The 13,367-nt window shown below is 46.3% G+C and overlaps 1 protein-coding gene across 1 annotated transcript in view; it reads right to left on the reverse strand.

The window, feature by feature from the left end:
• The window catches only part of LOC146207998 (uncharacterized), a 61,684-nt gene extending 49,135 nt beyond the window's left edge, over positions 1–12,549 (reverse strand). Inside the window, exon 1 of the mRNA XM_084591692.1 lies at positions 11,135–12,549. Coding sequence (XP_084447818.1) covers positions 11,135–12,413 — 1,279 coding nt within the window. The 5' untranslated portion in view covers positions 12,414–12,549. The remainder of the gene's footprint in view (positions 1–11,134) is intronic.
• Between the last annotated feature and the right edge of the window lie 818 nt (positions 12,550–13,367).

The following is a 13,367-nucleotide window of genomic DNA, read 5'->3' on the forward strand; positions in this document are numbered from 1 at the left end:
GCGGTGGAGGTAAGGAGTGTGCAGAGGACAGGAACGCTGTGTGGCATCCTAAGGATATGTTGTTTATTTGATAAGATATGTACCAGTCAAATACAGTCTGAAAGTTGAATCAAGAAGAAGACGCAGCAGGTGTAAGAAGTAGAAGAAGCGGGCGCCGTCAGCTCAATGTACCGCACGTACGAAGAAGCGAGCAGAGCCAGCTCCTGGTGCCGCATTTGAAGTCAAATACCGGCGTCAGATGACCCTCCCTAATGGCAGCACTAAAAATGCTCGTAAACACCGACTCTGCCTTTTCTAAAGCGGCTATCAAGCCGATTCTCCATCGATTCGAACTTTTTCTGTTTCATCGTGAGTGAAGACTCGTCATGTCTCACGGATATCGCTGTGAGCAAATTCGAGCCTAATCTAGAAAAAAAAATGCTCCGCGTGCCGTCTGGCAATATGTTTAAAGCTTGAAATATATATCTTACCCCGCACACCTCCGTCTTCAAACGCCGTCACCACTGCAACTCAAGTTAGGAAGAAGTTACCAAGTTTTACCGCCTAGCTCGTCGGTGAATGCCGCCTCCTCAGAAGGCACTCAGTCGGGAGGAGGCCGTCATCCTAAGACAAATACAGACCGGGTCACTCCTTTCCCCGGCAGTGCTCCACGTCCTTCACCCATACATCTACACGAGTGGTGTATGCAGTGTATGTGAAGTGGGTCCGGCGGACCAATGGCACATCATGTGGGATTGTGCCAGGTTGCCGACAGAAGCTACTTGCAGGACATACCGGCCCGAATTTCAAAATGCTGTGCAAAGTACGGAAAAGAGCAGTCAAATATGGGCCTTCCAACTGGCCCGGAATGCGCTTGAAAAGCGCGAAACTCAGGGCCCACCATAAATGAGTCGAAATGGGGTAATGCAGAGTAGGGCATAACCCCGGGTCGACGCTTGGCCAGCGTCACGACGCATTAAACCGTCGTTTGCCGGCATGTCATTAAAGCTAAACCTACCTACCTACCTACCTGCATCGAAGTTTGCCACGAACAAATTAAAAATATACAATTTTCAGGTCCACTATTTTTTTTTTTTTTAATCCACACGAAATGGTGCTACGGTGCAACGAATACGGAAAATTTCAACGCACTTAATCGAGAGAAACGACCTTCGCGCTATTCTGGCTGTTTCTCCAGCTCGAGACTAAAACGTATGATCCCAAACCTGCTGTGTAGGTGTGTTAATTCTTGATCGTGAAACTGTCTATAACGCTACTGTTTTCGGAAGTGCACCAGTAACACTGCGCCTCAAGGCAGAATTTAAATTTTTTTGTGTTGTGTGCTGAAGGGGGGGGGGGGGGGGGAGGGGAAGCAGGGGGGGGGGGGGTAAAGAGCAAATTAAAACTAATTTAAAACTTTTCGTATCTTATTTAAAATCGCAATTCACTGTCGACCTAAAATAACACTGACAGAATATGTAGTACTATAGCTATTATATGTAGCCAGCCATCAACTGCAATTCGACAATGAATTCCACAACCTGCCTGAGCTGCCGGCGCACTCTAAATACCACAGATTGAACGAATTTAATGGCAAGTCCCCAGTGCTACAATAGCGCCGGCTCAACATTTACAAGTACTCAGGTGACCTGATCAACAAGAAAGCTTTTACTGCGCCTCAAGTAGGGCGTGCCTGCACACTAAGATACCGCTTTCTGTGCCACGTATCGAGCTTCAGTTCGTGTGACTGATCATTTCAGCAGTGCATAGCAAGCACGAACATAGATAGCACCCATAGAAAAGTTCAGGGACATAGTGAACCCAAGGGCCCAAGCACGGCCGGCAAAAGCCTCATGCTGAAAGAGTGCCTCCTGCCTCTGAGCGGTGAATCACGCTGGCTACCGATCTCTGGTATACGGTTTAGCGTATTCCCGCGCGTGAGCATAGTTGAATATAAACTTCTTTTATAGAGCTTCGCTTCGTACTGCAGACACCTGGCTATCGATTGGCATAGCACTGATACTCCACGTCCGATTTTTGAACGTTCTAGATACGTCTGATATTGGGTTATTTATTCCCTTTTTCACATTGGGCGAACCATGAAACCATTTTCACCACCTTAAATGTTTGTAATTCGTGCCGTAATACAAATGAATCCTCCAGCCTCATTACGTTGCGTGCCTTCGGAACCAGACGCGGCGTTATGATATCCACAGACGCATAGCGGGCGCTACTTAGAAGTGTTTCAGCCGTGCCTCATGGACAGCGCAGGGTGCCTGCTGCAGTGCGGAGTGAGTATGATGCCCATCTCCATTTATCGGAAAGGGGAGTTTGGCGCCGGAATATCATAAAAAAAGCTGACCCCCCCCCCCCCCCCCCTCCCACCTCTTGTGAATTGTGGTGAAAGAAATCAGTGTTTAAAATTGATAATAAATAATAATTACTCAGCAAGGATGAAAATGCATAATAATGACTGAACAAGACTACAAATGACTAAGACTGACTGCGCAACAGAGGAAACCAATGTTGCACTGCAGTGTGCCTCAAACATTTCAAGAAATACTTATTCATGGCTAAAAGGATAAATAACAAATATAAAAGAAAATAAGAGAAGCAAAAAAGCATAAGATGAGCAATTAAAAGGCAAGAGCACTGAATGCTAACGCGATGTTCATCGCTTAAGGTATACAAACGTCCTCTTTTTACTTCTCGCGCCCCAAAAAGTTTTTACTGAGCGTGTTGTGCAGACATTAAGGGTAATAACGCTACACAGTGATTCATAGAAATGTACGCATGTTTTTCCTGAAACGTTCTCATTTATAAACAATTTTGGTAGTATAAACAACAGTAACTTTTGGCGCGCTACCCTTTGTGAGATATATGAAAATTGTGTGCAATAATTTTGTTAAGGTACGTTTTGGAGGAACGTAAACAAGTGTTCTAATATTGCGGACAAGGCAAACGATCTGAGGATATCTTTCCGTCTTAGTGCGCGCCGGATATACCGAACAATGCATAGAACGCGCTTCATTGTTGACGTCATTCAATACTTCAGCAAATTTTCAATCTTCATTTCTTTTTCCATGCACTGCGTGCAGCTCGGCGATATCTTTATGCAGCGCTTAAAAGGACTCTCAGAAAATCTCCGCCGGGATCTTCTGATAAGAATCCACAGTTTCACCCTTTGTTATTCTTATCGAGCTTTTAGGCATTGAAAGATACCTTAATTGTTTACACATATTTAGCCTTGGAGTAGGAACATATTCCTTCAATCCAAAACAAATCCTTGATATTATTCACCGAGTGTCGCCTGATGATTTGATCAATTTCAGGGCTTAGTTGGGCCTAGCTTTTGTCTACCATTTCATCCTGCGATAAACTATTGTAAATATAGCATGGGAATGACTACAGTGGTAGTGTGTTCGCTATATAGAGTAATCGTTGCTTTCTTTTGGTTACGACTATGAAAGTATAAATGTCAAACCCATAGACAGGTAAACGAATCAATTGAAGGCACTAGTGCTCTGGATTCATCTAGTGTCAGCCTGTAACATTGCAATCACGAACTTCCCATAGATATAAGAACTGGTGGATTTGTCCTTTTTTTATTTTGCTCTTCTCGTCCTAGATATCTCCAACCATCACCAGAGCACCTCCTAAATGCCAGGGCGATTCTGTACATTTTGTATTATGGCCTTGAATAGCGCCTTTCAAAATCTTCGAAGTTTACCACGACGCACTAACCAAAGGCCAGGATTATATTTTTATCGGCTGCTGGTACAGTACGTCATCACAGGATACGACGAGGGGACGCAGCCGTTCATGCCGCCCTCATCGATGTACTTCCTGTGTCTGTTCCCGTATCAAAGGTGCATGGACACAATGAGTAATCTTCGCAGGTTGGTGGGGGTTCTCACGTACTGGCAGAATGGAGTACAGGCGAGTTTTTCGGTTATTGCCTGAAAACGCTGGTATAAAAACGAGGCCTTATTCTCCGCTTAATTTACCACGTAGTGAAGGAGCTGCTCTGTCGTGAAATGCTGTGTTTTTTTACACAGCAGTACTCATTTTTAATGACATGGATGCAAGGCCTCCTTGTGAGACATTTAACTAGGCAAGCCAACTTCTTGCGTGAATGCCCTTCTTTCAGCGCTGAAAGGCGTAAGCTGTGATTTGCTTAGGACCTGGTAGAATTGGGCAGCCACAGAAAGCGTTGCATCCTCGGACAGAGTAACAATAACAAATAGCCCCAAGGCCTACAAAGATCTGTTTCTTTACCTGAAGGCGTCAAGCTTGTGTGAACAATTAGGATCCTCCAACTCACATCTTACCTTAATTCTTCCTCTTTAGGATTGCCTAATCCCTGTCCATCAGTGCAGGGCAGCCAAATTGATCATTATTCTGGTTAACTGCCCTGCCTTCCTTCTTCATCTTCCTATGTTTCAGTATCAATATTATCGTGGGAGACATAACTGGTTTAAATCGGCTAATTCCAAAGCATTAACAGATAAAAATGTTTTTCCACGAATAGCCTCATTCATATCAGCGAAGCGGGTACCGTCAGCTGTGACCACCTCCGCTGGTAATTTGTTGCATTCAGATATTGTTCTTGGGAAGAGAGGGAATTTCATATAATTTGTACGAGATTTAATTTATCTAATTTTACAGCTGGGATCGGTCCTGCTTGAGAGGTAGTGAGGAGGCTTGATATATTTCATTATTCTTTCTATAGGAAAGAAGTTAGTATATATTACATGCAATTATTCCAGCTAGTTTTTCTTCCAATTTAAGTCAAGTGGTTTGACTCTACAAGGCAAGCCTTCATTTGTGGAGACACTGGCTCCCCTGCGAATGGGATCCGGTAAAAACATCTCCGGAAAAACGCCCCAGGAGCAAATGTTCTCGGAAAAAATGTCCCCGGAAGAAACGCCCCCGGAAAACATGTCGCTATTGGCGAAGTAGGAAAAAATGTCCCCGAACGGAGCTGAAGTCTTGCGCTATAAGTCGTAGACTACGTTTCCCCGTGGCGAGCTGCAATGATGAATGATGCATGTTAACTTTATTACAGCGGTTTCACCTGTCGGCTTGGAATTGACCGCGAGCATGGAACTGATGCAGGCATTCATGACAAAAAAAATTATGGCAGCGGCAATACCAGTGACCGTGCCTCGTCTTCACTATGTTTGCGGGGAAAAGAGGAGCTGACCACCGGCTTTACCGGAGAAGCTCGGAGCGATGATTTAATATGTGCATGATGTAGCATGATGTACGACCGCTTAGGCCTCGTTCTGTTTACACCACCACCACCCTTATCACAATTCTACACCAGCGTCAGAAGAACGGTTGAACCTCGTCACCAGGAGGTCTGGAAAGTAATTCTAGTGACGTCTTCTGCCTTGGGCGGTTCCCCGAGACTATACATATCCGATCCGCTTGTACCTTTCTAAGTGGGAAGTGTTACCGAACTTATTAGACCTGCCATATATGATTGCTTAACGAGCTGCGGAGCTCGGAACCTCGCAACGTATAAAGAGCCAGATGGCTCTTTCGCCATGCTTTTACACAGTTCTTGTTAACATTTCGGGCCCCCTAAGGACGCAGGTTCCAATTGATAATTGCATTTAACTCAAAGCCAAGAAAGAATGGCATAAACTTTGTGTGTCTTTTTTTATGTGAGCTCCGGAAGAAATCTTTTTTAGGGCCGGTTTGGGCATCGGGAAGTTTTTTCCTAGTTGCCGCTTCTTCAGAGGACGTTTCTTCCGGGGACGTTCTTTCCGAGGACGTTCTTCCGGGACCTTTTTTCCGGGGACGTTTTTACCTACACCCCCTGCGAATATTGTTGTAATATAAACCTTGTTGCTCGATCCTGAATGCCATCAATTTCTTTAGTGAGGCAGTTTTTATATGATTCCCCACAGGCTGGACGCGTACTCTAAGAGTAATCTTACTTGAGATCGAGACGCCGCTATTTTCAGCATTTTTTTTAGCTTTATTTCTTAGAACATATTGAGGAGTACTACGAAGATTGCGAATAACGAGACTAAAGATGCTTGCAGGTTTTTTACGGTGTTATTATTATGCTAGTGAATGAAATATTTTTCGATAAGTATATGCCTAGATATTTCACTTCGGCGACTTTTCGAAGCACTTAATAATCGACTGGGCACGTTGCGTTCATTATGTTTCCTTTTAATAAATGTTACGTGTTAACTTTTGGCTGAGTTTGTGTGAAGTTCCCATGCGTTCACTATAAAGTTTTATAATCAAGATCTTGCTGAAGTGATAGCGTACCGATATCTATACTGACTGTCCTGTATATTGTGCAGTCTTGTACGATTATTCTACAGTGGAAAAAATATTCGAAGTGCAATTGATGAATATTAAAAATAATAATGGTCCAATAAAGAACCCTCAGGAACGACTGCGGTTACTTCCATAGGTCCAGATTGTGTGTCCTCTAACACGATGAATGTTTTCTGTTATTACGGTAATCTATAATGCATTTCAAATAAATTTGATCAATGATGAGGGCTGATAATATATGCTTTAATTATTCATGCAAGTCTATAAATAATGCATCAGTCCGCAGTCTGTTCACAGTCGCACTGACGAGGTCGTTAAAGAGCTCTTAAATGTGGTGGTGAGACACGTGTGCGAAACACGTTTTTGCTCTGGAAGAACCAATTTTTTAACTTGTAATGTTTCATCATATTAATATATAGAATGTGTTGAAGTATACTGCAGGGTATACGGTACAAAGAAATCGGCCTATGATTGACTCTCTTAGAATTCTAGCCATTCTTGTGAATGCGGCACAACCAAAGTTGTCTTCACTTGTTCAGGAACAATTTCAGTTTCGAATGGCTTACAATATGGTATTTTTCTATACCTAGTATCTAGTATCGCAGGCGACTGCTGCGAAATACGACAGACAGCGCACCAAGGACAGTTCAATGGCTTTAAATTGCTTAGCATTGAAGACACCAGAATGTAACCATTTCCGCTTTGTGTGTTTGCCTTGTGCCTCCTCACAAAGGTGTTATAGGTTACTGGATAGATTGTATCGAAAACATGATATGAGGGATTTATAATGGCGTCCGGCAAAGCTGGAATTATACTTCGCCCGAAAATTGACCTTTTCGCTCAAAAAGCTTATTAGTAGTCGAGAGCTTCTCCGACCATACCTGGTATAGTATTTGCTTCACAACCTTCAATTTGCGATGAATATTCACCGGCTTGGTTGCGGAAGCCCGCGTTAAAACACTACCCAGCCTTCGGAAACAGGCTTCAGATCACACTACAGTGGCTTCCCGAGGTCGACGACTCTTCCTGCTCGAGAGATTTCGCGGAAACGAACCGGCAGCCTCGTTTCGATAACGAGGAACAGGCTCTATCTAACCTTGCTCAGTTGCGCCATATGGCCACGGTCTCTCAATAAATCCGCATGGATGTGAAGACGTCTCTACTTAAAGCACGTAATACACGTTTTATCTTTCCAGGTAGTGATAAAACCGCGGACGCGTGCCCCTGGTCGAAGGCGTGAAGTGCGCCCGTTAGACAAGCGGTCGAGAGTGGCAGCTCGCTGTAGAATACTGGCCACGACCCTTCGAGGGCGTAACGGATTGGCGGCGCGTCTTTCCTCGAAACTGACCGCGAGCCCCTTATCCGATGAGAATCAGCCAAGAGGGGAGCTATCAGCTTTGTACACTGGAGATCACTTGAAACCATCGGGCGAGATTACCGTGCACAGCCTGCCCTTGGCTTGCACTGAGAAGCCCGCAAAGCCTGAAAATACGGCACGTGGTGTAAACTCCAAGGCAGAAAACTGATTCCACTAAAAAACCTAGCTTCCTTCTTGGCTTGCCTAATTCGATTGTGGGTCGGTGAAAGCCGGACCGGTTTTCAGAAACTTGCGGGCAATATGCAGCAAATGTACAGTCGAGACGTTAATGCTTCTTTTAGTACTAGTATCTAGAACAAAATGGTAGATCCGGCTAATCGCTCACTAAAGCTCATAAGTGACACGAGCTAGACAATTCATAGCATGCATGCAGCCTACTTTGTTCGTTGGGAAGTATACCCGTACGAAGGTCGGCGTAGGCCATCTTGCTTTTCGACGTTGGAAACAACGTGCTTGTACATATGTGAACATGTATACATCTTGAATATGCGGATGTGTGCACAGGCTATTTTGTCGGCTCGACATACGCTTATAGGTGCGCATAATTACGCAGCCAATTAAGATACATCCGGCTAAGTATATACATCGTTCATTCCTCAGCTTGTTATTTTTTTATTCTCTTCTGAGACAGGACGCTGCGCGACGTGTTCCGTTTTCGTATCATTAACTACGCGTCAACAAGTTCGAACGTCGCATGCGCATACACTTTGACCCTTCGCTCGAGTAAACTGCTTGTTTACCAAATGTTGACTTATCTCTGCTTTGTGATCATTTCATTTCTCATTTAGCATCCGCATGCTAGTCACGTTGGAGTTATTGTTTAAGACAGTGATATGAAGCAACGACATATGCGCCGCTGACAAGTGTAGGTGCCTATTTAGAAGTCAGACACCGTGCACGCTGTCGTTTCCCCGAAACCAACCTCAATAAAAAAGTATAAAAGTATTTGCTGAATGACAAGGATGTGTTAATAGCTTTTCGCATATGTATTCTTAAAGCACAGCTTGAGCGTCCGTAAGACGCCCGACTACTGTGCCAGAGTACCGGGGTTCGAACCCGACAGCGGCTGCTGCGTTTCGATGGAGGCGAAACGAAGATGCGTCCGCGTGCTGTGCGATGTCAGTACGCGTTAAAGAACCCCAGGCGGTTGAATTCCGGAGTCCTCCACTACGGCGTCTCTCATAGCCAGAGCTTTGGGACGTTAAACCCCACAGACCGAAACAGGTTTAACGTTACCGCACAGCAACACCTAGTCTTGAAAGGCACCAGAAACGTGAAAATGCAAAACAACGTGGTGCTTGGTTTGTATGGTATCCGTGCTGCAACGAAGGCACGTAACTATTGTATTATAGTTTGTGGCGTTTGCTATGGCAGTGTGCGTTGGTGTTGCTCTTACTTGATATTCAGGCTGTGGGGCAGTACTTGCAATGTCGGAAGGATGTGAGATCATTCAATCAATGAAGTAAACGCATCTGAAACGGGTCGTTTTTGCCTCCATTACTATTCCAGGAACACCGCAAATTTTCAAATATCTTTATCTTTTTCAATGCAGCCACGCCACACAATACTTTTTTTTTTTTTTTATCTCAGGATATGGATCCGCAAGGAACGTACCTAAACAAGATTCAACACAGGCGGCGTTCACTCGTAGTAGTTTATGGAACTAACATGTATGACTCTAGAGAAAGTGTGTTATATTAAGAGACGTGTATAAACATTGATATTATTCAGTACTTCCCATTTTGTGCAATGTTAATGAGTATAAACCTATCCGTTTATGTTTTTTATGCAGTACCTTGGGCGAAAGTTCGAGAAATACTTTTTCTGTCAAACGAAACAAAAAAGCATATTTAACGCACAATACTACCAGCGCCTTTACAGGCAGATGCGAAACAAAAGCAGCCAACGTCGTCAACGCAAACAAACACTTTAATACTGAAGCATAAAATTATGTCCATGTACAACAGAATCCCTGAAAGGTCAGTGTGTGTCATGTAGCGGCGCAGGGTCACGCGTACAAATAAATAATGACGTCAGTTTAAATATCATCACAAGCGCGCACTCACACTCTAAAGTGCACAAATTTTTCGCAGAAAGCACTAACGTACGCCCGCGAGAATTCCAATATATGAAGTTTAAGGTGACTTCTGTTAACGCTTTCGTCGGCATTCTAATATGATGTTCATGATGATGAAAAGGATAAAGTACGTGAAGCGAAAACTTCGGCGTGAAGGCGGAACGCGTCAAGATACGTCGCGCACGATATTTAACGAGTCGTTTCGACGTGCAGCCCCGGTATCTCTTAATTGCGCCACAAATAATACTATACGGACCCTCCTCTGAAATGTAAATTGTCATGCATTTACCTGCATTTTATCTGCCGTACAGTCTGGCGACTTGTCTGGGTAGATAGCCTGCTCTACTCGGGTTGAGGTCAATAGACATTTGATAAGGGGAGCTTTGCGCGTTCCATAGTCCAGTTTAAAAAAAAAGCAAAAGGAGGGAGGGTGCTTTCCCGGGCACGTTCGAGTAGATAACTGCTGCCGTGCTCGCCAAGGACGAGCTGTCAAGCTGGTTTAGCGCGATCTGGGACTGCCATTCGGATATATACTCCGTTTCACAAGCTATTTGCAGCACTGCGAGGGGGAAGTGGGACCTTGGTCCCATCATGACGGTGCAGGCTGTATGATTACGTTCCTACACGCCTGTTGAGTACAGCACAAGAATGCAATAATCGCACTGTCATGTTGTACACTCTATCCTGATTACCCCATGTCGCCCTTAACGTTCGTAGTGCTGCAAGCAGCGCGTGAAACACGGTACACATTAGAACAATAAAAACCGAAGCTTGGAACTGGTGATGACAGTAGATTACAATCAATCGCTAAAGAATATCCCTGCATTTCCAGGATGTTCTAACTGCACAGCTGCACGACGCTAATATCCACAGCCCATGTCCCAGCAACCACCTGCGTCTGCAGGAAGCCTTTAACTTCTGCACGAGTGTCTGACTTCACACAGTTCAGTCCCTTTTTCGTGCACCAGCGACAAAAAAAAAAGAGCGCGTTGCAGGGCAGGAGCTATTGGGTACAGGCACGTCTGCGGTTGTAGGGCGCGGTGCAAAGGAAGGCACTTCTGCAAGAGCAGGCTTCGGGACAGCTATGCGTGCAGGTAGGCAACAACATCACAGGAGTCAGTGGAAGGTCGATGATGGGCTGGCGGCCGATGAGTTGAGGAAGGAACATGCGGGTGGAGGAGTCTGGTGGAGGGATGGGGGCGCGGGGATCGTGCACGCCAATGCAGGGAGGATGGTGTATGCGACAAGATGGCTCCCAAACACTCGAATTTTATCGCAAGTGGCGAACACTATAGTCTAGGCACTAATCAGACGCGTCTGGGAAGTCCTGCACATCTCCCTGGATTCTACCGACGCGTAGCCAGGGATCGCGAGAGACAAGAAACATCTCCACGGACCTTGCATGTTGATGCGGCCCAGGCGCTTGTTTTTGGCGAGGTCCCGCTTGTCCAAGCTTGAGATGCTGTTGTAGCTCAGGTCGAGCTCGGTCAGGTCGTGCAAGTAGTGCATGCCATTGTGGATCCGCTTGATAAGGTTGTCTGACAGGTTCAGCTTCCTGATACGGGACAGGTAGTGGCCGAATGTGCCGTCAACGGTGGTGATCTGGTTACGAGACAGGTCCAGCTCTTCCAGTTCTTTCAGCCATTTTATCTCGTCAAGTCTTACGGCGGCAAGGCTGTTGCGGGACAGATTCAGTTTCTTAAGGTGCTTGAGGTGGTTTAAAGCGGGACCGATCTCAGTCAAAAAGTTTCCAGACAAGTCTAACAACTGAAGCTGCGTGAGGTTCGCGAACGCCTGAGGCTCCAGCGTGGCCAAGTGGTTCTTGGAAAGGTTCAGATGCAAAAGGTGCTTTAAAGGCGCAAAGGCTTCGCCAATGTACTCGATCCAATTATTGGGCAGGCTGAGTGTCTTGAGACTGCGAAGGTCCTTGAAGGCCCCTTCGAGGCTCGTAAGCTTGTTGTCTTCCAGATTGAGAACCTTCAGGCTAACCAGTCCGTCCAATTCACCGGCCAAGGACTCGATCTGATTGGAACCGGCAAAAAGCCACTCTAGGGAGCCCAGGTTTCGGATGGCGCCGTTCAAGCTGGTCAGATTGTTTCTGGCGAGCCCTAAGTGTTCGAGGCTGGGACTGAAGACACCTGGCTCTATGTACTCGATGCAGTTATTGGAGAGCACCAGAAACTTGAGATTGCCAAGTTTGGCAAGAGACGAACCGTTGAGTCTGGAGATGCGGTTGCCGAAGAGGCTGAGTGTCAGGAGACGCGTGAGCTTCTTGAGCGCTTCGCTGGGCACCTCTCGAAGGCGGTTGTTGGTCAGCATCATTAGTCCAAGGCCAGGAGAGCCCGAGAAAGCGTTCGGCGACACTTCTTCGAGGAGGCCGTTGCTGATGTAGAGCCTTTCCACGCTCACATTGGCCAGGAAGCCCGCGTTCAGGCTGGTGAAAGCGCCATTCATAAGTTTCAGGTGCGGTATGGGGCCCTCGAACTTGCTTGCCAGAGAACGGGTCACGTCGTCCGCATCGTCCAGCGCGTCGCACTGGACCATGCCTGAACTTCCTTCGCACGAACATACGCCGAGCGATTCGGCCGGTGGACAACGGAACGATGGTCGCTGCGCCGATGCGCACAGCGGCAGCAGCAGCGCACGAGCCAAGAAAGCAAGAGCGGTTGTCTTCATGACGCCGAGGCGAACGACTTTGTTGAGAAAAAAACCGCGTAAACCGACGCGCGAGAAATACACAAGTTGATCAAGACACGTCTTCGGCGGGTGCCAGGGGCTTTTTCACTTTCGAGCTGCCGCCTCTCACGATCGGCGACTGCATTGGATTCCCGCGGAGCCGGCGTGCGCGCGCTTTTAACCGGCGACCGGCAGCGTCGCCATTGGTCGATACGGAGTGCCTTCCCGCGATCCCCCTCCAATCACGCCGCCCGCGCGTGCGCCACCGACGGAGAAGTAGAGATGCGGCTGCCAAGACCTCTCGCCGCGGAAGCGAAGTAAAGAGGAAAAAATAGTTCCTTTTCGGCACGCAGTCCGCGCTGATCTCTCAGTTGCCGGGTGCTGGAAGCTACGTCGGCTGCTCCGTATGCGACATAGCTGGCGTGGAAATAGCTTGGGTAGAGCACCAATTAGAATACATTTTGCGAACATCTGCTTGGGTGCAAGTTCGCGCAGTTGAAAAAGCCCTAAGAGATAACTGACTGAGACGCATAGCTTGCAATTAGAAATCGGGATTTACAGTACGCCTCATGAGAATGTAGAAAAGGGTTATAGTTTGCAAAAGACGCCTGAGAAAAAGGCCAGCAAAGCCATTTCCATTTGGTCCCCGCTGGCATTGGACACCTGCAAGCCATTGTAGGTCAGCAGAATATTCACGGCAGTGACACACACATGACAAGCTACTCCCGCCCTCATTGCACGACAGAAAAAGGAGCATAAATGCACAACTCTGAATTGACAGAATTTATATCAACTCTTCTCCCTCAATGAGTAGTGAAACAAATGATGTAAAATCTCTCACTGCTTCTTGTACTCCGTTAGAATCAGCGGTATCTAGCTCAGAAAGTGTAAAGTTGGGGTAGCACTCCGTCCTGTGGAGGCTTTTATAGCATATGTGATTTATGCGGATTGCTT

Source organism: Amblyomma maculatum, chromosome 1 (assembly GCF_055883805.1).
Source record: "Amblyomma maculatum isolate TAMU_Amacu chromosome 1, ASM5588380v1, whole genome shotgun sequence".
Taxonomy (NCBI): Eukaryota; Metazoa; Arthropoda; class Arachnida; order Ixodida; family Ixodidae; genus Amblyomma; species Amblyomma maculatum.